Source organism: Jatropha curcas, chromosome 2, assembly GCF_041381405.1.
Source record: "Jatropha curcas cultivar XTBG-Jc1 chromosome 2, XTBG_Jcur_1.0, whole genome shotgun sequence".
Classification (NCBI taxonomy): domain Eukaryota; kingdom Viridiplantae; phylum Streptophyta; class Magnoliopsida; order Malpighiales; family Euphorbiaceae; genus Jatropha; species Jatropha curcas.
The window spans coordinates 8,510,833-8,533,653 of NC_143152.1; the positions used below are offsets into that span (position 1 = coordinate 8,510,833).

The window sequence follows — 22,821 nt, forward strand, 5'->3', positions numbered from 1 at the left end:
ATTTGTAACTACTATCACTTTATTTTAGTAAGAGATTTATATCTTCCTTACAATAAATAGATAATCTCTTGATGATTAAGCATTTTTAATTTTCTTGATATTTTTTCTCTTATATCCTAAGTTTGTTTGACTTGAAAGAAAATAATTTTTAGAAAACTGAAAAGAAACTAAAATTATATATTTCTATTTTGGATCACTTTTTTGAAATTTCAAGAATTTATGTATATATGCATATACTCATTTCGCTAATGCACTTGGTAAGTAATATTGCTATTATAGTCAAAATAATTACTATTATTAGTTCAAATCATTTTTTCTCATTTTTTTCTCCTTTACCTAGCAGTAGAAAGTCATTTATTATTACTTTTCATTATAGTTATATATAAATATTGATTTTGAAGTTGAGGGCAAAGGTCGAGGCTTGAGTGATGACTTGATTTTCTTTTTAGGCATATATTAGGGTTTAAGAATCTGCATTTATAAGTTAAGGACAGGAAGATTAGGTCTAGGAATTGAGTTTATTTTTATTTTGAGATCACTTTATTATACAAAAATAGAATTAAGTATGTAAGAAGCAGCATTACAAGTAGCTTGTAAGGAAAAGAGCAATACAAATTAACTGATTATATTTATTTTAATCTAAACAAAAACTTATGTTTTAATATTATATGGATAAAAAAAATTAAAAGAGTACAAAAATGAATATATAACGAGCATATTCAACATACAATACACATCGTAAAAGACTTAATATATATAAAAGATGAGAAAAATTTACCTTGACCGAGTTTACGGTCACACTTATTGATTAAAGAAATGAAATTAAGGATTATTATTGAGATGAGAGTATTTTTGACTACAAACTTGAAAGAAAAGGATAAGGTCAACACTTGTTTTAAGAATAAAATTCTTAGTTTGATTTGTATGATTGATAAGTGGAGCCATGTTGCAATTTTTTTTATATAAAATTAGCAATTGTTTTATTTGTATGTATAGAAAGAGGGCCCCATGATAGGCATGATCAATGAAAGTGGGTATGGAGTTGGAAGTAGCCCACGTGCATATGTCTGATAGCCCATCACTCCAAGCAGCCAAACTTGCCGTACGTGCATACCATTTGGCATAACAAAACCATCCTCAAGAGCCATAGATAAGATCACCTCAATACTTTCAGATAAAGCAGAGACTGTGTGTGTTTCTATTCTTTTTTAGTGACCATCACAAATATACGTTCTTATCGCAGTGTTATCCATGATGAATCGGACTGTGTTTGATAGCATTCCATGATTTTCATTGCCATTATTATTATTATTATTATTATTTACGAAAAGCGTTTTATGAATTAATAAAACGTTTTATCTTTTTTACAAGTTTATTTATTATTATCGAATTATTTAGATTCTTTTCGGCAACAGATTTTGAACTAATCTTTAATATTTTAACCAAGTCAAAACTCAATTTCTATTAATTGTGACATTCAATAACATAACTTTTATAGTTTGAAAGAGCTTCTTATGAAAACGTTAAATATTCTAATACTTGGTATTTCGTAAATATTAATCAATTTTTTTGACAATCATACTCATTATTTTTTCTTTCGAATTCAACTAAATTAAACAATTAATATCATTTTTTATTATTTTAAATTAAATATCTATTTTTATGAACACTTTTAATTTAACTCTTTACACAAGTACACAGCTAGCAGCTAAAAGTTAATAATTAATGGCTAACTGTAACGCCCCAAAATTTTCGAATCTTAAAATGATATTATTTTATCGGGTCATGAATGGTGCTACAGAGAGGGGGATAATATTTTATTTAGATCTGAGAAAGATATTGAGTATAGAATGTGGATAAATGTTTTGGATCATGAAAGTAATATGACCTACTATTGGAGAGTAATGTCATAATACGTAAAGGTTGACATTAATGATTTTTTTTAATGATATCCCTTCGGATAGTTTGATGGAGTTACTCTTTGGAGAAATTTTTTTTTTTAAAAAAAAAGCTAAGGATAGATCTTTGAGAGATGTGATGATTTTCTTGAGGCATTAAAGGATTTGTTTCCTCCTCTCCTTTGAGTTGGTAGGAGTTCCATGTGCTTTGAATATGTTTGAGATTTGATTTGAAACTTATGAATTTTGACTTTGGAATTGATTTATATTTATAGCAAAAGAAATATCAAATAAACTATTAATTAATAACATAAAGAATTTAATTCTTTCAACTCATAAATTCATTACTTGCACATTTATTATACCAATACATATACTATTTGTTTTTAAAACAATTGTACCGGAATATCATGCTTTGAAAATTCATTTAATAACATTATCATTAATTTCCACAGTAAGTAGACTAAAATAATATGATCTCATTCGTTTAATTACCTTACAAATATTTTCTAAGGGGCTCGCATACACTTAGGAGAAAGAGAATATAAGCAGATTTGATCGTTGCTTATGTTAGCGCCACCCCCCATCACACAATCGTGGCCTATGAAAGCGCCACCCCTATCACACAATCGCGGCCTATGAAAGCACCACCCCCATCACACAAATAAACGCGTCCGCCTATTTATAAGGGCTGATAACCCTAGCATATGATCATAGAGTCTTATCATAATGGCATCAAATGCCAAGCATGCTCATCATACATAATAAAATCAAATCTCGCATCAAATTCACGCCAAGTATATTAGAGCCCAAAATCCTTATTTTAATTCTTTCTTCATAATACTGCTCATAAAACTTGTCTTATTCTTCAGTCTTCTTAAATTCATAATGTAAGCTTACTTTAGAACATAAGTAACTCATGAAAATTTCTTAACATAGAAAATTTCTTATCATATGAAATCATACATGTAAGCTTACTTCAAGTTGGATGAGGTGAATTTGGTGGATTTAGCAAGTAGAAGTTGAAGAAAAACAAAGAGAAGAAGGAGAGGAAGTTGGCGTTGAAGAGAAGAAGAAGAAGAGAAAAAGTGGTTGCTCAATTATTGGAGTTGATCTTTATAAAGCAACTAAGGGTGTTTTGGTCTTTTCCTACAATTGGATGACTAAGATTAAGTCAAATGTTTGGCGAGCTCAGTTTTTAAAGGAAAGTTCTTACAGTATTTCTGTAGGATTTTTCCCAATCTATTTTCAAAAAAAAAAAAAAAAAAAAAGAGATGAAAACGAAATGAAATGATTATCTATATATATAAAATATATATATATATATATATATATATATATATATATATATATATATATATATATATATATTACTCGCTAAACTTGTGAATACTCAATTACTTCTAATTCATAATCTAATTTTATGATTTGTATGTTAAGTTAAGACGTTGTCTCTGGCACCGAATGTGGCATCTGTCGTCAGGTCTCACGGGACTGGGCGGAGGGTGTTACACTAACATTTACTAAAATGAGTATATTATCGAACATATCTTTATTGTCAAGTTGACTCGTAAAACTTATCAAATAATCTTGAATGAGGTTTTTGAAAAATAAATTTATCTTTGTATTATCCAAAATGAGTTTGGTGTGGTTTGACATCTTTGTGTTACCCAAAATGAATTTGGTGTTGTTTGATATCATTTCGATGCTTTTGTTATTATTATTTTTATTGTAATTATTATATATATAAAAATTTATTTAGTTAGATGTATTTACTATTATTGAGCTATATCTCATGATCGATAATCCGCGCTTCGAGCGCGGATATTGATATGAAGTTTAAATAATAATTATTATTTAATGATATTGGTGCTATTTTATAACATTTTTTTTATTTGCACTTTTATATTAAAATAAAAAATAAAAATGATTAGAATAAATTATTTGATGTATGTTAATTCAAAAATAATTTCATTTTACTTTTAATAAGTGTATATTGCTAGAACTAAAGACAAAGTAAAATCAAACATGCATGAACATACCGAGAGAGATGAATAGATATAGATGAGAAAATCTTAAATTCCTTTTTCATTTTATCAATTTGTAAAAGTTCAAGAGTTTCACGTTTTTAAATAATAAATAAAAAACATCCAATTAAAACACAAAAAAAAATAGAAATGAAAACTCAAAAATTCCTAAAGAAAGAAAAATAGAATAATGAAAGAAGAAAGAATTTGAAATTATAATGCATCACACTACCAAGCTATTCACAAAAGTTAGAAAATGAATTTGGATGAGGATTTTAGAAAATGAGCCTTAACAGTTCAGAAGCAACTCGATTCATTTATAGTCCCTAAATTTGACACTTTTAACATAGTTAGCTAAGGTTAATGTAATATTGGCAATTAAAGGTCTAACATGTTATTGAAGTTTTAGTGCCAATTTATGGTGTTAAGACGCTAAATAGAATGAAATATAAACTTGTCTTATGTAAAAAAAAAAGAAATTTACATCTAACTAAAATGGAAAAAAAGAAAAAATCAAGTGAAGTTGATTTGAGTGAAAATGATTTACGTCTCTTTTAAGTAAAATGTGAATTTTTAATTGTTATGGATAAAGATATCACTTTATCTGCAACTATATATGTATAAACTTGATCTATTTTCGACGATTATTCGTTTAGCTCTTTAAATGTTGCGGGAATACATTATTATCTTGCACTTTCATATTTCACTTTGACAAGAGACATAATTATTACTATAAAAATATAAGATTATGATTCAACCCACGAAAATATAGAATCATGATTCAATACATACGAAAATTTTGACCCCCACAAGGAAAATTGGCCAAAACTCAAAGCCCAATTCACGTTTTTCGCCCTATTCTTTTAGTTATCTACTTGATAACCCCCACATCATGGGTAACCTACTTCGTTTCGTTTTTCCGGATTTTTTTTTTTTAATCTTTTTTTTTTCATTTTAAAAATTAAAAAAAGAATTGATTTTTTTTTTTTTTTAACTTACCCTTAGTTTTTATAATAAAAAAAGATTTAGTTATTACATCTCCACTAGTTAACCGTTAATTATTTAGAGAATTAATGAAAGGATAATTTAGCCCTGTTTGTTATAATTTTTTGTGTTTAGTTTTTTATTTTTAGAAACAATAAATAAATTTTTATTTTTTATTATATATTTTTTAAAATTATTTTCTTTTCCTACGTCTGTTTTGTTTTTCTTTTCATTTATAATATTAAAAATTACTCTAAATTATCATAAACCTACATAGATATAAATATCGTATAACATCATGTGTGTATATATATATAATTTATTTATAATTTTCAGTTTATCAAATTTATTATATATCTTAAATTTATTATTTTTGTTAGATATTGATAATTTTATTAATATTCAAGAAGTCAAAAGTCCCCAATTTAATATCAAAATAATAATAAAAAAAGAATTTATACACCGAATTTTAAATTTCAAAATATATTAATAATGTATGAGTGATTTAAATAAATAAATCATATTAAAATCTAAACAAAAAGAATAAAGCATTTTCAATGAAACTGAGATTAAATATTCTAGTAATTTAAATAACCAAATTATATTAGATTTATATAGATGGAGAAGATAATAAAAAAAATACAATTAGCAAGATAAACTTATAATAAAAATAAAATAAATCCTATAAAAAAGGTGATATATCCTAAAAGAAAGGAATATAAAGTAAAAACAAGATTTGAGAAATCAGGATTTAGAGTTTTATACAACACGTTATTTTTGAAACGTTTCTTCAAAAAGTTAAAAACGAAAATTTAAATAATTTTAAACAAACACATTTTGTTTATTTTTAAAGATAAAAAAATCAAAAATCAAAAACTAAAACCAAAACAAACACATCCTTAGTTATTGCTCTTATTTTTTAACGAAGTTGAAGTGATTTATTAGTCTGCAACAAACAAATGACTAATAGTAGATGCGCACTCCTCAACCCAAACCCATTTAGACTCACTATGGACTACAGCTAATCAAGCTAGCTGATGAGCTACAATGTAGGTAAGGAAGTCGACAAAATGGATCCGTAATATCGAGAAAATGATTGGCTCTAAGGGCTAGGTCTGGGGGTCCCAGTTCCAAATCCGTCGACTGTCGGTAGACTGCTCAAATTGCTCCTACGGCGAGAGTAGTTCACTGCGTGCCGGCTGGGGGGACGGACTGGGAACGGCCCCTTCAGAGGCCTTTCCTGGGCATTGAAAAGTCGACTAAGAATTATTACGGGCAAGGAGAATCTAATTGTTTAATTAAAACAAAGCATTGCGATGGTCCCTGCAGATGCTCACATAATGTGATTTCTGCCTAGTGCTCTGAATGTCAAAGTGAAAATTTAGCTAATATGGTTAAACTTTAATTTTTGCTTATTTTTTTTTAAATATACTTTTATGTTAGTATCCATAAAAATTAAATGATTCATATTAAATTGTTTTTCAAATTAATAAAATATTTGATTAAATGGAGTTTTATTGGAAGATTAAATATTGATATGTTAATTTTATTTATATTAAAATATAATTAATGACAATATAGTTTGAAAAAAAAACATATTAAAATAAAGGTAAAATAGTAAACTTTAGATATTATTCACTCCTAAATGATAACATTTGGTACAGATGAAAAAAAGAAAATAGAACAAAAACTATGAGCGGAAGGAGTATTAAATTTACTTCTGTTTTTGATTAAAAAGTTTTGGCTTAAAGTCATAAGCAACTTCAACTCTTCTAAAGGTGAAAATTCAAATTCAATTCATAAAAAGCACGAGAAGATAAAAAACTTTTATATCATATGGCAAAAAAGATTATACCTCTTTCATTATTAAAAAAAATCCCAAATAATAGCCATTATTTATCTTGATATAGTGACCATAATTAACATTATATATCACAGTTTATGATCAATTCCCACCATACAACCAATTTTTATTTATTTATACATTTATTTATTTTGAAAAACCATGATACGTGCTTCGTTAGCTGCCACGACAGCAACTAGTACTGTACATTATCATCAAAACATATAACTATCTAACTACTAATTGCCAAAACCATCTTTATCGCTAATCTTTCAGTTTTTTAAATCGTATTAGTTAATTGCTTGATAATATTTAATGCAGTAGCGTTTATAATCCGTTTGGTATAAATAAACTTAAAATGGAAATTCGTTTTTTTGTTTTTAGAATATAAATTCGGAAATTAAAAATTCATTCATTTTTTTCCTAAAACACCCTTTACTTGAAAGGTCAGGATAATGACCATTTTTCCATAAAGTTTTGAGTGTTTAAATTTGTAGATTTCATTTAGAAAATTCACCTTTTTGATAGAATTTGATTTAATTATATTTAAATCTATCAGTAAAATTAAATTCATAGTACTTAATTCTTTAATTTATTATACCGAACATAAAAATTTAGATTTATAAATGAATTCCATAAAATTGCGTGGAATTCATTTATTCAAAAGATGGGATTAGTTTCATCATTTAAATTTTTGGAGAACAAAATTCTTAATTAGCTCTTAGATTTTAATTTTGCTTAACAACATTAGACGGTATATGTATAAGATATTTTGTTGAATGCTACACTACGAACTAGAAAATATATTTTAAGAAAAAAAACATATACTTTTGCTAGGGGAACATAACAAATCAAATAATGTACGAAAGCAGGGAACTTATTACTGTCTGTCTTTCATTAATTCTGAAATTTTTTAACTTTCACAAGAATTTAAAAATATTGAATAATTTCAATAGAAAAAATAAAGGCAATGACTAAGTGTCATCTAAATGAAATAAAAAAAATGTCAAAATTAACAGAAAAATTTAATGGAAAGATAAAATTTTCTAAATTTATTAATTAATTGTTTTTAATTAAGAAAGATAAAGTTTAATGAAAATATTTAAATAAGGATAAAATTAGAATAAAATAATTAATACTATCTTAATTTTCTAAAAGTGTCATTTAAATAAAATAAAATAAAAATCAAAATTAACGGAAGAGATATATAGTAAAATTTAAATTGGAGAATCTACAACACAACAACAGACAAGAGAAAAAAGAAAATCAATGTAGAGAAATAGCTATATTTTGTTTGATTTAGCAGAGCAAAATCCAACGTGAGTAGCAGGTCCTAATTAATTATTCTTATTCTTTCACAAATGCAGATTCGTATTCAGAATCCAGTTGCCATATCAGGTACAACAGCATTCAACAATTTGGTCAAAACATGGACCGAATGGCTTTTGTTTATATAAAGACAACTAATGTCACGAACATAAGTAATTACGTTCTATTCTATTCTCAACCATGAATATAACGCTTCCACGTGAAGCGAGTGGCAACCTCTCTCTCTCTCTCTATATATGTATATATATATATATGGAAAGGATCTGCCTATGCTGGATGTATATATCTATGTATACATTAAATCAATTGTAAATTATATTTTAGTTCAAACGAGTGTATATTTTTGACTATAAGAAAAATGGACAATTATAGTAATATTTTTTAAAAAAATCTTTTTTCATTGGATTGACGTATGGAATTTCTCATATGCCGAGTGTAGAATAATATATATATATATATATATAGTAGCCAAATAAATAAATTTGACCATAAATTTTAATCGATTTTCTTTATAGTCCCTTAAACTTTGCAGGGTCTAATTATTATCTTGCACTTTCACATTTCAGTGATGACTATTGTCTCTTACTAAACTGAAATGTGAAAGTTCAGGGTAAGATTGAATTCCTGTTATATTATTTCGTTTTGAGGAGGAATATAATTTTTGCTAAAATGTGAAAACATAAAATTATGATTAAACTCTTACAAAATTTAAGTGACTATAAAAATAATTGAGGAAATTACGAGGAGAAATTTACACTTTAGGGGGCGCACATACGCGTGTGTGTGTGTGTATATATATATATATATATATATATATATATATAAGTTATTAATAACAGTGGATGCATGATTTAGACTTAAAAAAAAAAAAGAAATAGACACTTAAGTTTATTTATAATGTTTTAAGAGACAAATATAAGAATCTAAAAAAAAATCATATATCTAATATATTATAAATAAAAGAAAAAATAAATTGATCCTGAGTTAAATTAATACATAAAGACCTCTATTTTCAAAAATTTTTTCATTTATGATTTTATTAACTGTTAATTGACTGAGAAATTAGTTGACTAAATTATAGTCAAATTAATTATTAGATCCTTAACTTATGATTTAAGAACACTTTGATCATTTTATTATGAATTTCATCAACACTTTAATCTATGTGTTTTGGATGAAAACATAAAAGTGTTAATAAAATTATAATTTAGATATTTCCTTAATTTTTAAAAATAAATGCCCTTGTGTATTAAATTAAATTGAGTATAATTCAAGAACCCAAATTTAATTTTTTTTTCCTAAATAAAATTTTAAAGGAACAAGGCTCACATCACCCTGAAACTTAGGCGCAACATATAATATGCCCAAAAATTAACCTTTTATATAATTTGCCCCTTGAATTTACACCAAAAACAATAAAATGCCAATTTTTTTAAGAAAAAGTTTGTTTTATAGTTTTAACTAATAAAAATTACTTAAAAAATTAAAATTAGAAAATAAAAAATTATTTAAAATATAATAATAATTATAAAGGTTCACAGTATTTGATTTAAAAATAATGTAACAAGTACTTGGTTTTAAGAAAAATATAAAATTAGAAAAAGATTTAATTATTTTGTAAAATTTGATTAAAAATATTTATTATTTTTTGTTCGAATATTTTTTAAATTATATTTGATTTAGATTAAATATTTAATTACTTTTTCAATCAAATTTAATTTATATCAAATAATTTATTTTTGAAATAAAAAATTAATTTTTGTATTTTTAATGTAAATTCAAGGGATAAATCGTATAAAAAGATAATTTTTGGTAAATTAAATATTATGCCCGAATCCACGCAACAAATAGAGCCTTATTTCAATTTTAAAATTTTAGGGATACAATGACTTTATTAGCCCCTGAGTCCATTGGTGATTCTAATTTTAAAAAATAAAAATAAAGCTTCCACGTGAAGTGATCAGCTATTCTGTGCCAAGTGCATAGCTTAGCGTAGGTGACCATTATAAATGAGTCATCCATTACTAAATTTGGATTATGACAGAGGCATTTTCTTTTAAAAAGAAATGGTTGGTGGATATAATTATTAGAAAAAAAAATAAAAATATATATCCTACTTTTAAAAGTAAAACACATTATTTAAATATGTCAATATAAAACGTGTGCTTGAATTCTCTCTAGAAGGTTTATATTAGTTAAAAGCATAATTGAATATTCAGAAAAAAAATTAAAAGCAAGAGGTAAATTTCATTTTGTAGAAAACAGGAAGCACGTTACATTATTATATGTAGAATGTTTAGTCTTTAATTTAACTATTAAAAACCAATAAAGACTTCACAGATTTCTTCCAATATAGAAGGTTCTATCAGTTATTCAAACCTTCACTGCCCAATTTTCATTTCCATTTTTTTTTTTTTTTTGGTCAAAAGCAATCAGTTAGTGGATAGTCAAGTCATCTACAACCGGTTTCTTCAATTCATTTATAAATTTAAATTTTTGTAATTGCATAAAAAAAAATTCAATTTTGTGGATTTGAATAGACGACGCAAAACTTTATGATATAACTCTACATCCTTTTAGTCTTCTAAAATTATCATGTCAGGGAGCTCTAATTACATCTGGCTCGAGTACTCCAGAGCGCATATAGGGGCGACTCTCTCAGCATGACAATTTTCATACCCAATGCTCAAATTCGAGACTTTTGATTAAGGAAGAAAGAATTTCAATCACTCCATCCTAACCAACGTTGATTATGACGAATATTTTATGAATACAAATAAATGGATTTTTAATTTTTCAATCATTCCAAATATAAAAAAATTCATTTATAAATAAATTTTATCTAAAATTCATTTACACCAAACCAAGTATAAAACTCTATTTATTTCTTAAATCATTATTCAGTTTTTCATTAGTGTTTTTCTCATCATTCATGCAAATGTGGTGACTCAATTGTTAGCTGGGGCTGTTCGTTCCTTGTCAGCTATGGGTGTATGGATTGGGCCATCCCCTGATTTCATTTTACGAGCTTTCTATTCTGATTGCCAGATTACTTCATTTTCAAAAAAAAAAAAAAAAAAAAACACGCTATTGTGTCATTTGGCTGTAAAAATTTTACTTCTTTTATTACAAAATATGAATAGTTAAAGTTGTTGGATAAAAATTAAGAAAGTAATTAATTCTCTTAGATTATAACAAACTCAAGGTAATTTGATCAAATTATCATTTATCTCAAAATCAATAATTGCTTGTGAAGTATTTAGTGTATTTAGCGTAAACAAAAGCAACATTGAAAAAATATTATTTATTACTTTTTGAAATACACGATTTATATTTTGAGATAAAATAACAAATTAAAAACGACTTACTTTCTCTGTTCTATAATACTTGTCACATTTGGAATTTTATATTCCTTAAGAAAACCATTAAATGTGTTTAAGTTATAATAAATTATCGAGTAAATTGATTATATTACCTTTAATTTAATATTAATTCTCCAAAAAATAATTAAATTGAAGTAATAATTATTATTCATATACACAGGGTAAATATGAAAAAAAAAATATTTATCACTCCTTGAGACTATAAATGTAAAAAATATTTTGAAATAAACTATTTTTTTAAATATAATAAATATTATGAAGTAGAGATAGTATATTTTTGCGACAGATAGAATATTTTATATTTGATATTTAAATGATAAATCCTGTCCTCCCTAAATTATTGTGTATTGATTATCGAATTGCAATGTATTTTATTTTTTTTTTAAATGGAAGTTGCTTTTAATTTGGCTGAGTGGAATGCACCTACACATGTATAGGCCCAGCCAAAGTTGACCATTTGAAGAGCAAACTCAAAAAAAAAAAAAAAAAAAAAAAAAAAGCTAATTGTAATTATTATGGTTCCCAACGAAATGAATGTTTTTGGCAGACAAGCCCATTAATTGACGAAAACAGTTTTGACACATGCCATGCTATTTTTTTCTGTTTAATTTTAGTGAAAGTTGAATGCCCATCATCTTAAAAGTTAAAACATGCAAACCATATACTTGTCGGCCACTTTGGACGATTTTCTATAATACAAATAAATGCTCCGGTCTTCCCCGTTTTATTGGATAATTTAATAAAATATACATATTAAAAATTTAGTTAATAAAAATTATTTTATTTTTATTTATTTTTAATAATTTATTAAAATATTAAAATCCTTCATTTAATGATTAATTATAAATGTTAATATGAAAAAAAATATATTTACATGTCTAAATTTAAAAATTTTGTAAATATTTTAGCACATAAAAAAGGAATAATAAGAAAATAAAATGGCACGGAGAGAGTATTAATTAATTGCCCTAATAATTATATTTAAAACTATCTCTATCTCAAATTATAAATCGTTTAAAATTTTTACATGGAGATTAAAAAATAATTAATTCTCTTAAATTATAATAAAATTAAAAATAACTTGATAAAATTACATTTTATTTCACATTATTTGTCATATCTCATATCATTATGTTATCTAGAATAAATAAGGGTAAATTTTGAAAAAAAGATCAATGAACAGCTGGGTATCTGAACACCACGATCAACGAGCAGTTGTGCACCTGAACAATTGAAAATCATGCGCATGGAAATGATAATCGATGGTGCTCAATAAAAGCCGAAGTTTACATATAAGAATCAGACCCTAACAGCCAATTCAAAAGAATCAAATTCAACTGCAATTTCAATTTCTCAAGCAATCCTTATTTGAATTTCTTTCCTTTCATTTTAATTTCCCTTTCTATTACTATTAATTTTGTTTATACTTGTTATTTTTGTCAATTCAGTATTTTCAATTTCAAAAGCAATTTTTATTTTACAAAGCTTTCTATAATTCGATTTTTCACATCCTCAATTTAACTTTTAGCAGTCGGTAAAGTGTTTATGTTAATTGGTAATAAAGTAATAATAAATACATAAATCATAAAGTCGGGACGACAATGAATAGATATAATCCTACAACTCAAAATTACATAGAAAAATAATAAAAATATAAGATAGATATAAAGGGAATAATTCATAAAAGAAAATTTTTAAAATTATGGACTGGAATTCTGTATTCTTAATTATTGCAAACTCTATCTTCTTGATTTGTGTAAGACTCTATTAAGGTTCCACTTATATAACTATATATATGTGGCTTCACATTAATAATGAACGCACTCTCGTATTTTCTCCTCATTCTCCATATTCTCTCTTTACTTTTTTTCCTATTTTTCTATTATTTGATAACACATTATCAGCATAATTTCGTTCTATCACTTTCACTTTGTTTATCAAATCGCTTGAAGAAAGAGGAGAGAGCCTGTAGTTTACGACAGCCAAAGTTAAGGTTGATATAATTCAAATTTGTTCATGTTTGAAAAGGTATTTTTATATGCTCTTTCCTAATGCAATAATTATTTAATCAAATAATTTATCAGTGGATCCATATTCAATTGCTATAAAATATTAAATTTTTATTTATTTTTAAATCAATAGTTTTGAATCGCTAAATATGTTATTACATAGTTATCTATTGCCTACTATGATGAAGGCAATTAACAATTAAAAAAAAAAAAAAATCGGAATATTAATGAAACCTTGGGATCATGGTATCGCGTGCAAAGCATATCAAAGTGCATGTTTTCTTGATTCGCTTGTTAGCAGAGCATTTAAAATCCTGTGTCATGAGAGCCTTTTAGACTAGCATAAACTGCAAATAAGTTATATATTACAAGCTATGCACATGGTTACTCATTAATTTAATATTTTGATATAGAATATTACTGACTTCGTCATATTTGTCATTTATATCTGTTCCTAATTGCTTGTAGGATTGTTATGCCACAAAGATTTATTTTCTTTTCACAGTATGATGATTACAATATATTCATGACTTATATAGACACATATAAGTAATTTAATATTTTTTTGTAAATGTTACAAGTTTGTTGCTGTAGTTGTTTTATTTTTGAAGGATATGTTTTAGAGTGATGGTGGTATATGTTTTTCGTTTTATTATTTACTCAATTTATTTAATCTTTAGCGGACATAATTAACTCAAGACTCTTATCATTAAAATTTTGATTGTGATTTCATCATCCATCATAATTATTTTATTCAATCAAATCTTATAAAATGTCTTATACAAACTTGAATTTGTGGCCCTTAATATTATGAAAAGCATTATTTATTTATGATGCTTGATCTGAAATACATCTAGATGCTATGGGTCTTGAAGATACAATCAATGATAGAAATTAAGAATCTAATCAAGATATTACACGGCAATAATTTTTATCTATTGAATATTTGATAATAAATATCAGTTTGTTTTGTTTGGAATAGTTTGAAAGTAAAGTACAATTACCAAAGGCTCATCATGAATGAATGCATTTATCATTACAAAATCGTAAAACTGTAAGTTATTTTGATTTTGCAACATTAAGATTATTGTTTTATTATTATTATTATTATATCTTGATCCTCATAGAAGGTAGTGTGAATTTAAAATTTTAAAAGATAATTCATTTGTAAAATATTGCAAATTAATTGCCAGATGTATTTACTGATCCGAAAGGAGATAATTAAATCCATACTAGCTGCAAATTGCTCATATTATAATTGAAGTCCTGAAGGACAAACTGTCTATGTTAATGAGTCTAAGGCACGCCTAAAGCGTGGTAAACCAATCGGTTTCAAGAATAAAAATCCTAAAAAAAAGAAAAGAAGCAAATATTCAAGATGATCAAGTTCTAGAAAAGTAAATTCTAAAAAAGATCCTAAACATTACTAATAAATTTTTCGAAGAAACTCATGTACCCGAAATCAATAAAAATTATGAGATCTCTATAAATTATGTCATTTCAGGACAAATATATAATTGATATAAAATAAACGTCAATGACAAATAGAACGCTTGAAATTGTGAAAAATGACGAGGATCTTGAGCATAGAGTCTATTAGAGAATATGGACATAAAATTAATTGAATAGAACGACGCATGGACATTTAATTTACTTGAAAAATAATTTTTGAAATTTTAATATGGGCATCAAGAGATGTCAAGCCAATAAAATACAAATATGTATTTGTGCGAAATTGAAATAGGGCCATGAGATATAAAGCAAACTTGTTGCATAAGTTTTTTTTTTTTTTTTTTTTTTTTCGCAAAGAACTAGTATTGATTATGAGGATAAATACCCTCATGTGGTGGATGCAATAATAATTTGATATTTTATTAGTCGACAATTTATGAAATTTCGAAATGCGTCTAATAAATTAATGGTTGTCTATTTATATGGATATCTATATGAAAATTCCTAAAGGATTTAAGTTGCTTTAAGCATAAAGTTAAATTTTCGATAAATTTATTCAACTAATATTATAGGGGCTCTATATGAATTAATGGATAATGATACCCATTAAATATTAAAAAAAAAAAACTTGAAGCAATCAAATCAAGACCCAAGAAATATATTCAAGATTTCTATATGGAATAAATAAATCTTAATACATATAGTATAATCGCCTTAAAAATATTTATCGCTGAGGAAATATTATTTTATGATTGTATTGTATTTATAATATTCTTTTATTGAAAGTCACATGCTTTCATATTTTTGATATTTGTTTTATATAATATCATGAGTAATGTGATCTTTTAATTAATGAATATTTGTTGAAAGAATATTATAATAATATTATTATATGTTCATGAATTTTTTTTATATAAAGAGATTTGAATATGAATTTATTAACATTTGGTTCATGAACATTATTGGAACTTCTAAAGAGCTTCCAAAGTTATAAATTCCTTAAGGGAAGAGTTTGAGATGAAAGATATTAGAAAGATAAAGTTTTGTCTCCGCCTGAAATTCGAGCATTTCATAAATGAAATGTTTGTCTATGAATCCACATGTATGACTAAGTTATTAAAATGATTTTATGTGGATGTCAATGGCTAGGAGGTTACTTGCTGAGAAAATGACTATTTTTCAACTATGCGAAAATTATGAAGAACTTATTGATCCTGAAGTACAATTTCTTAGTTTGATAAAGGCGCTAATGTATCTTGCTAGCATATGACTTGATATAAGCATTTTTAAATTTTATTTGCAAGATATAGTTCTTCTTGAATATGAAGAAATTAAATGGAGTAAAATATATATTTTGAGATCTCCATATTATATGATGGGTATGAGTTACATTATAACTAACATGTCAAAATCAGTTTTGATTGGCTATGAAAATGTAGGTTATTTGTCTAATCCACATTGTGTTAGATCATAAACAAGTCATTCATTCTCATGTAAAGGTACAATTATTTCATGACATTCAAGAAATGAAGTATTCCTACTACTTCTTTTAGCTATGAAAATTTTAGCAACTCATGACGAAAGACAAGAATGTGTTTATTCAAAGTACGTACAGTCTACTTGTCCAGAGAGAATTTCTACAATATTATATGGAGAATTGTGATATTGAAATTCAATCACTCAAGCGATGATATTGTTGATTTGCTCATCAAACACTTTCTACTACAAGCTTTCTATCATAAGTTTTGAAGGATTATTGTACAAAAATTGGAATGCATAAACTCAAAGATCTCAAGATTTATCTTCATCATGGGGAGTAAATAAGCATTGTACTTTTTTTTCCTTTAACCAAGATTTTTCCCGGTGGGTTTTTCTGGCAAAAATTTTTAATGAGACAGTATTTTAATGCGTATTTAATAAAAGAATAATGTACTTTTTTTTTCTTTCACTAAGATTTTTTTCTCACAGGGTTTTTTCTTAGAAAAGTTTTAATAAGGCATATTCTTTAAAGAATGGACATCCAAGAGGGAGTGTTACGAAATAAGTGGATGTCCTATATGGACTATAAATCTGTATTCTTAATTATTGCAAACTTTATCTTCTGATTTGTGAAGGATTCTACTAAAGTTCCACTTATGTAACTATATATGTGTGGTTTTTCATCAATAATAAATACACTATCATATTCTCTCCCTATTTACAAATTCTCTTTTTACTTCTCTTTCTATTTTCTATTATTTCATAATCATCGCTAAAAAATGAGTTTATACATGTCCTACATGTCAATTTCGATAAGAGACAACTTGTGAATTGGTGGATACCATTTACCAAAACTTCCCATGATGTAAGTGTTAGCAATCACAGCTGATATAAGGTGTTAAGTGTGATTATGCAAATTAAATAAAACCTGTTAACGGAAAATATGGTGGTATAAGGTTGTCAAAGGGGTTATAAGGTTGACTAATATTTTCCTGTTTTTCACAACAAGAATATATTTGGTTATCTGATATCTTTGTGCAGCAGGTTCTTGACTTGGTAATAGTTCATACTTTAACCAAATAATCTGGCTTCTGTTGCTATTTTGAATAATTGCATTATTATAGGGATTTAGTGGATTGTATTTGTAAAGGGCTCTCTATATAAAGAGCACTGCGTGTATTGATCATTAATCATATAAAAAAGATAACTGCTCTTTATTAAAAGCATTTTCATTTCATCTGTTCTTTAAAACAGCTTTTTCTATCTTGGTTTCAGAGCATTACGTCCAGGAATTTTATGGCCTTAACAGCCTCTTCATCCCTATCACTGAATGTAGGTAACTTTGTTACCCTTAAATTAACTCCAAATAACTACCTCCTATGGCGTGAGCAAGTCCTTGGGCTAGCCGAAAGCCAAGATCTCTTAGACCACCTTACAAATCCACCACAAACCAATCCAGCCAACTCCGACAAAGCTACGGATCAGGCTATACAAAATTATACTATCTGGCAGAAAGCAGATCGCTTGCTTCGCGGATGGATTATTGGCACATTATCTGAAGAGTCCCTTGGACTCGTTATTGGCCAAGACACAGCATATGCTGTTTGGGAAGCGCTAAAAGAGTCTTATGCCCAAGACTCGCAGGAACGTGAATTTACCCTCCGCCAACAATTGACGTATCTGCGCAAAGAAGACAACGTGGATATCAATACTCATATCCGCAAATTCAAAAATATATGTGACAGCTTGGCTGCCATTGGACGCCCAGTTTTAGAAAAAGAGAAAGTTTACAGTTTATTGACAAGTTTAGGTCCCCAATATGAGACCTTCACAACCACAATGTTGAAACCTCCAAGACCCACATACTCAGAGTTGATTTCGCACCTTCAAAATCATGATCAAAGACGGAATTGGTTTGCCAATTCTGGAAATTCCTCATTTACAGTGCACTCACCACACTTGGCTTTTTACACGCAGCAGAAAAAAACCCCTCAATCTAGCGGGTCTCAAATGGTGTTCGAGAACAAATCCTCTCGGTCACCTTTCTCTTCTGCAGGACGTGGCTTCCAAGCACAGAGTCAAAACAATTATGGCGGCCAACAACATCGTCCCGCCCCTCCTGGCAAACGACGGATGACTGCAACAGAGCGGGAACTGTACCAAAATGAGATATGTCAAATCTGTTACAAGAAAGGGCATATTGCCAAAATATGCTGGTGGTATTCACCTTCTTCCCCGTCAAATGATCTTCCACAAGCCTTGGCGACATTGACATTGGATAACAGTGTAGCTGACCATGATTGGACCTCGGATACCGCTGCCACAAATCATATGGCTGGAAATGGAGGTATGGTGTCAAATTTACAAAATTACAAAGGTAGTGATGAGGTTATTATAGGTGATGGATCTTCAATTCCTATTGTTGGTATTGGTACTTCTCAAATTAAGAAAAATAATCATGTGTTGCCTTTGTCTAATGTGTTATATGTTCCTAGTTTAAAGAAAAATTTGTTATCGGTAAGTCAGTTAACCTCTCACTTTCCTGTCAATTGTGAATTTACTGACAAATCTTTTATTGTGAAGGAACGGAAAACAGGTGCAATGATAATGCAGGGACCAAAGAAGGGTGATTTATACACTATTTCAAGCAATCCAGAAGCACATTTTTCTTTTCGCTTTAAGTCATGCAGTGCCGATGTCTGGCACCAACGGCTTGGACATCCGCAAGTTTCAGCTTTAAATAATTTACATAATAAGGGCCTCATTTCTATTAATGGTCCTTTAAAAATAAAAAATTTGTGTGATAGTTGTCAACTAGGAAAGCTTAGTCGATTTCCATTTTCAAATAGTTCTCACTCTACATCTGCTCCGTTTGAAAAAATTCATTGTGATTTATGGGGACCGACTCCGGTTTTATCTCTTGAAAATTTTAAATTCTATGCTTGCTTGGTAGATGACTGCACTAAATATGTTTGGCTAATTCCATTGCGTATGAAATCAGATTTTTATTCTACTTTTATTGCTTTCGAAAAATTTATTCAGCGTCAATATAATGCTGTAATTAAAATTTTTCACTCAGATGGAGGAGGTGAATTTGTTAATAATGCCTTAACTACACACTTTCTTGAAACTGGAATAATGCATCAAATCTCCTGCCCATATACGCCTGAACAAACTGGTGCGGTAGAACGTCGTCATCGCATAATTCGTGAATTAGGAATGTCTACGTTATTTCATAGTCGTGTTCCTTTGTCGTTATGGATGGATGCTTTTGCAACAGCTGTTTTTCTTATCAATCGGTTACCGTCGTCGTCTCTTTCCTTTAAGTCACCGTATTTTGCCTTACATAAAAAACATCCTGATTACTCCGTTCTACGTGTCTTTGGGTGTAAATGCTTTCCGTATATTTGGGACTCAAAAAAAAAATAAGTTTGATCCTAAATCTGTTGTCTGTATTTTTGCAGGTTACAGTGAGAAATATAAGGGGTACAGGTGCTTTGACATTCATAATCGAAAATATATAATATCCAGGAATGTTGCTTTTGATGAAGAATGTTTTCCTTACAAGTCCAGTATAGGTACAGATGTCATTAATCAAGCTGGTAAAATTATAGACTACTGGACAACTACCCCAAAAACTACTGAGCCACACACAGAGCAACCCATCTCAACAACACCTCTGCCTACACCTGGTATTTTATCACTCGCCACCATCCCACCTCAATTAACACATATGAATTCAGCAAATAGCCCGATTTCATCTCAACCATCGCCTACGTCGCCGTCGAATTCACCACCACAGTCCCTAAATTCACCGGCTGACGTCATATTTGCCCCTCAATCCCAATCGGAATCTAGTGCAACCCCAGCGGATTCAATTTCTTCTCACAATATGCTGATGTTTTCAGATACAACACCACCCAATTCACCTGCAGCTCCTAGTCCGTTCGACGGTTCACAGTCACCCACATCAGGTGGTTCTATTCAGTCCGTACATCAAGAGGAAGTTCGGCAAGCTGGAGTTGTGGCAGAAAACTTACACAATGATCCTTCTGTCTCACAACATTCGATGATGACGCGATCAAAATCAGGCATTGTTAAACCGAATCCCAGGTATGCTCTTCTTACAACTGTCGATTCATCCATTCCAAAAGAACCTCGAACAGTCAGACAAGCTCTGGCACATCCTGGTTGGAAGCATGCTATGGAGGAGGAGATAGATGCTCTTCATAAAAATGAAACCTGGACTTTGGTTCCAAGGCATCCAAACATGAATGTCATCGGGTCCAAATGGGTCTTCAAGGCTAAGCACAAATCAGATGGTACCATAGATCGGTTGAAAGCACGGCTGGTAGCGAAAGGTTTTCATCAAGTTGATGGTCAAGATTTTACAGAAACGTTCTCTCCAGTAATAAAACCAGGTACAATACGTCTTGTTTTGTCTATTGCTTTGGTTCGTAAATGGCAGATTAGGCAATTAGATGTGAAAAATGCATTCCTGCATGGACATATTACAGAGGATTTGTACATGGCTCAACCTTCAGGTATGATAGATTCTCAGTTTCCAAATTATGTCTGTAAACTGAAAAGAGCATTGTATGGTTTGAAACAAGCTCCGCGAGCTTGGTTTGATCGGTTGAGTAGGTTTTTGGTTTCGTATGGGTTTGTGTGCAGCTTAGCTGATCCGTCTCTGTTCATATTTCAGTCCTCCAAAGGAATGATTGCATTGTTAATTTATGTCGATGATATGTTGCTAACAGGTTCTTCCGCTGTTTTACTTGATGGGTTTGTTCAGTTATTATGTAAGGAATTTGCCATGAAAGATTTAGGACAGTTGCATCATTTTTTAGGCATTGAAGTTACTCATACGTCTGATGGTTTACTCTTGAATCAGTTTCACTATGCATTAACGTTACTTGACAGATTTGGTATGATCGATAGTAAGCCCAAGTCGACACCCTTGGAGCTTCAACCGCCAGTTACCAAGGCTGCTGCTTCAGTTGATGCCACTTTATATCGTAGCATTGTTGGTGCTTTACAATATCTCACTCTAACACGTCCTGACATTGCTTTCAGTGTTAACTTTGTTTCGCAGTTTATGCACGATCCGACGGTCATTCATATGAAGTTTGTGCACCGCATTCTCCGCTATGTGAAAGGCACTCTCGATCATGGATTACATTTTACTTCCAATTCCACCTTAACGCTTCAAGGATTTGCTGATGCTGATTGGGCTGGCTGTCCGGTCACTAGACGATCCACCACAGGCTACTGCACTTTCCTCGGCTCCAATTTGATTTCTTGGTGTGCAAAAAAACAACACACGGTCTCCCGATCGAGTACGGAGGCAGAGTATAGAGCCATGGCGCACACGACCGCTGAGCTTACCTGGCTTACATATTTGCTCAAAGAATTCTCGATTCCCATTACAGTTCCTCCAATTTTGTTTTGTGATAATCTTAGTGCTCTCTATCTCACTATCAATCCCGTTTTCCATGCACGAAGCAAACACATCGAGTTGGACCATCACTTTGTTCGAGAACGTGTTGCACAAGGACTTCTTGTAACTAAGTACATTCCTACAACTCAACAGGTAGCTGACATCTTCACTAAACCAATTCATAAATCTGCCCTTGCAAATTTTCGAAGCAAACTTCGCCTCAAACCCCGGCCAAGTTTGAGGGGGGATGTTAGCAATCACAGCTGATATAAGGTGTTAAGTGTGATTATGCAAATTAAATAAAACCTGTTAATGGAAAATATGGTGGTATAAGGTTGTCAAAGGGGTTATAAGGTTGACTAATATTTTCCTGTTTTTCACAACAAGAATATATTTGGTTATCTGATATCTTTGTGCAGCAGGTTCTTGACTTGGTAATAGTTCATACTTTAACCAAATAATCTGGCTTCTGTTGCTATTTTGAATAATTGCATTATTATAGGGATTTAGTGGATTGTATTTGTAAAGGGCTCTCTATATAAAGAGCACTGCGTGTATTGATCATTAATCATATAAAAAAGATAACTGCTCTTTATTAAAAGCATTTTCATTTCATCTGTTCTTTAAAACAGCTTTTTCTATCTGTAAGCAGATATTTTTATGGGTCACTTTTATCCCTATTTTCCTTTTGCAAAAAGTAGACAAATTAATGGAGGATTCAGTGCTTCATTTCCTCAAAACTGCTTTTCAGGGTTTGCATCCCAATATTTCACATTAGTAAATGATAGTTTTGTTAATAAAAATAGATTTTTTTTTTTAATGGCGAAATACTTTAATTTAACCTATGAACTTTAAAAAAAAAAAAAAAAAACAATTGTGGCCCTGAACTTTTAAGTTAACACGATCACATGAACTTCACTTTCTATGTATTTATAACTCTTGAAGTTGATTTACTTTTCAATGTAAAAGATGTAAGA

The 22,821-nt window shown here is 28.9% G+C and overlaps 1 protein-coding gene across 1 annotated transcript; it reads left to right on the forward strand.

Moving 5' to 3' along the window:
• Window positions 1-18,243: 18,243 nt before the first annotated feature.
• Window positions 18,244-19,034, forward strand: LOC149498188 (uncharacterized). The gene is made up of 2 exons (XM_089717606.1): window positions 18,244-18,751; window positions 18,988-19,034. Exons 1-2 carry the CDS (start codon window positions 18,244-18,246, stop codon window positions 19,032-19,034), a joined length of 555 nt encoding a protein of 184 aa, XP_089573732.1.
• The last annotated feature ends 3,787 nt before the right edge of the window (window positions 19,035-22,821 follow it).

Bases quoted from the DNA above. Each gene is read 5' to 3' on its own strand.
- LOC149498188 (XM_089717606.1), top strand. From the start codon at position 18,244: ATGTTGAAACCTCCAAGACCCACATACTCAGAGTTGATTTCGCACCTT. The intron at 18,752-18,987 runs GTATGGTGTCAA...TTTATTGTGAAG, and splicing joins TCATATGGCTGGAAATGGAG to GAACGGAAAACAGGTGCAAT.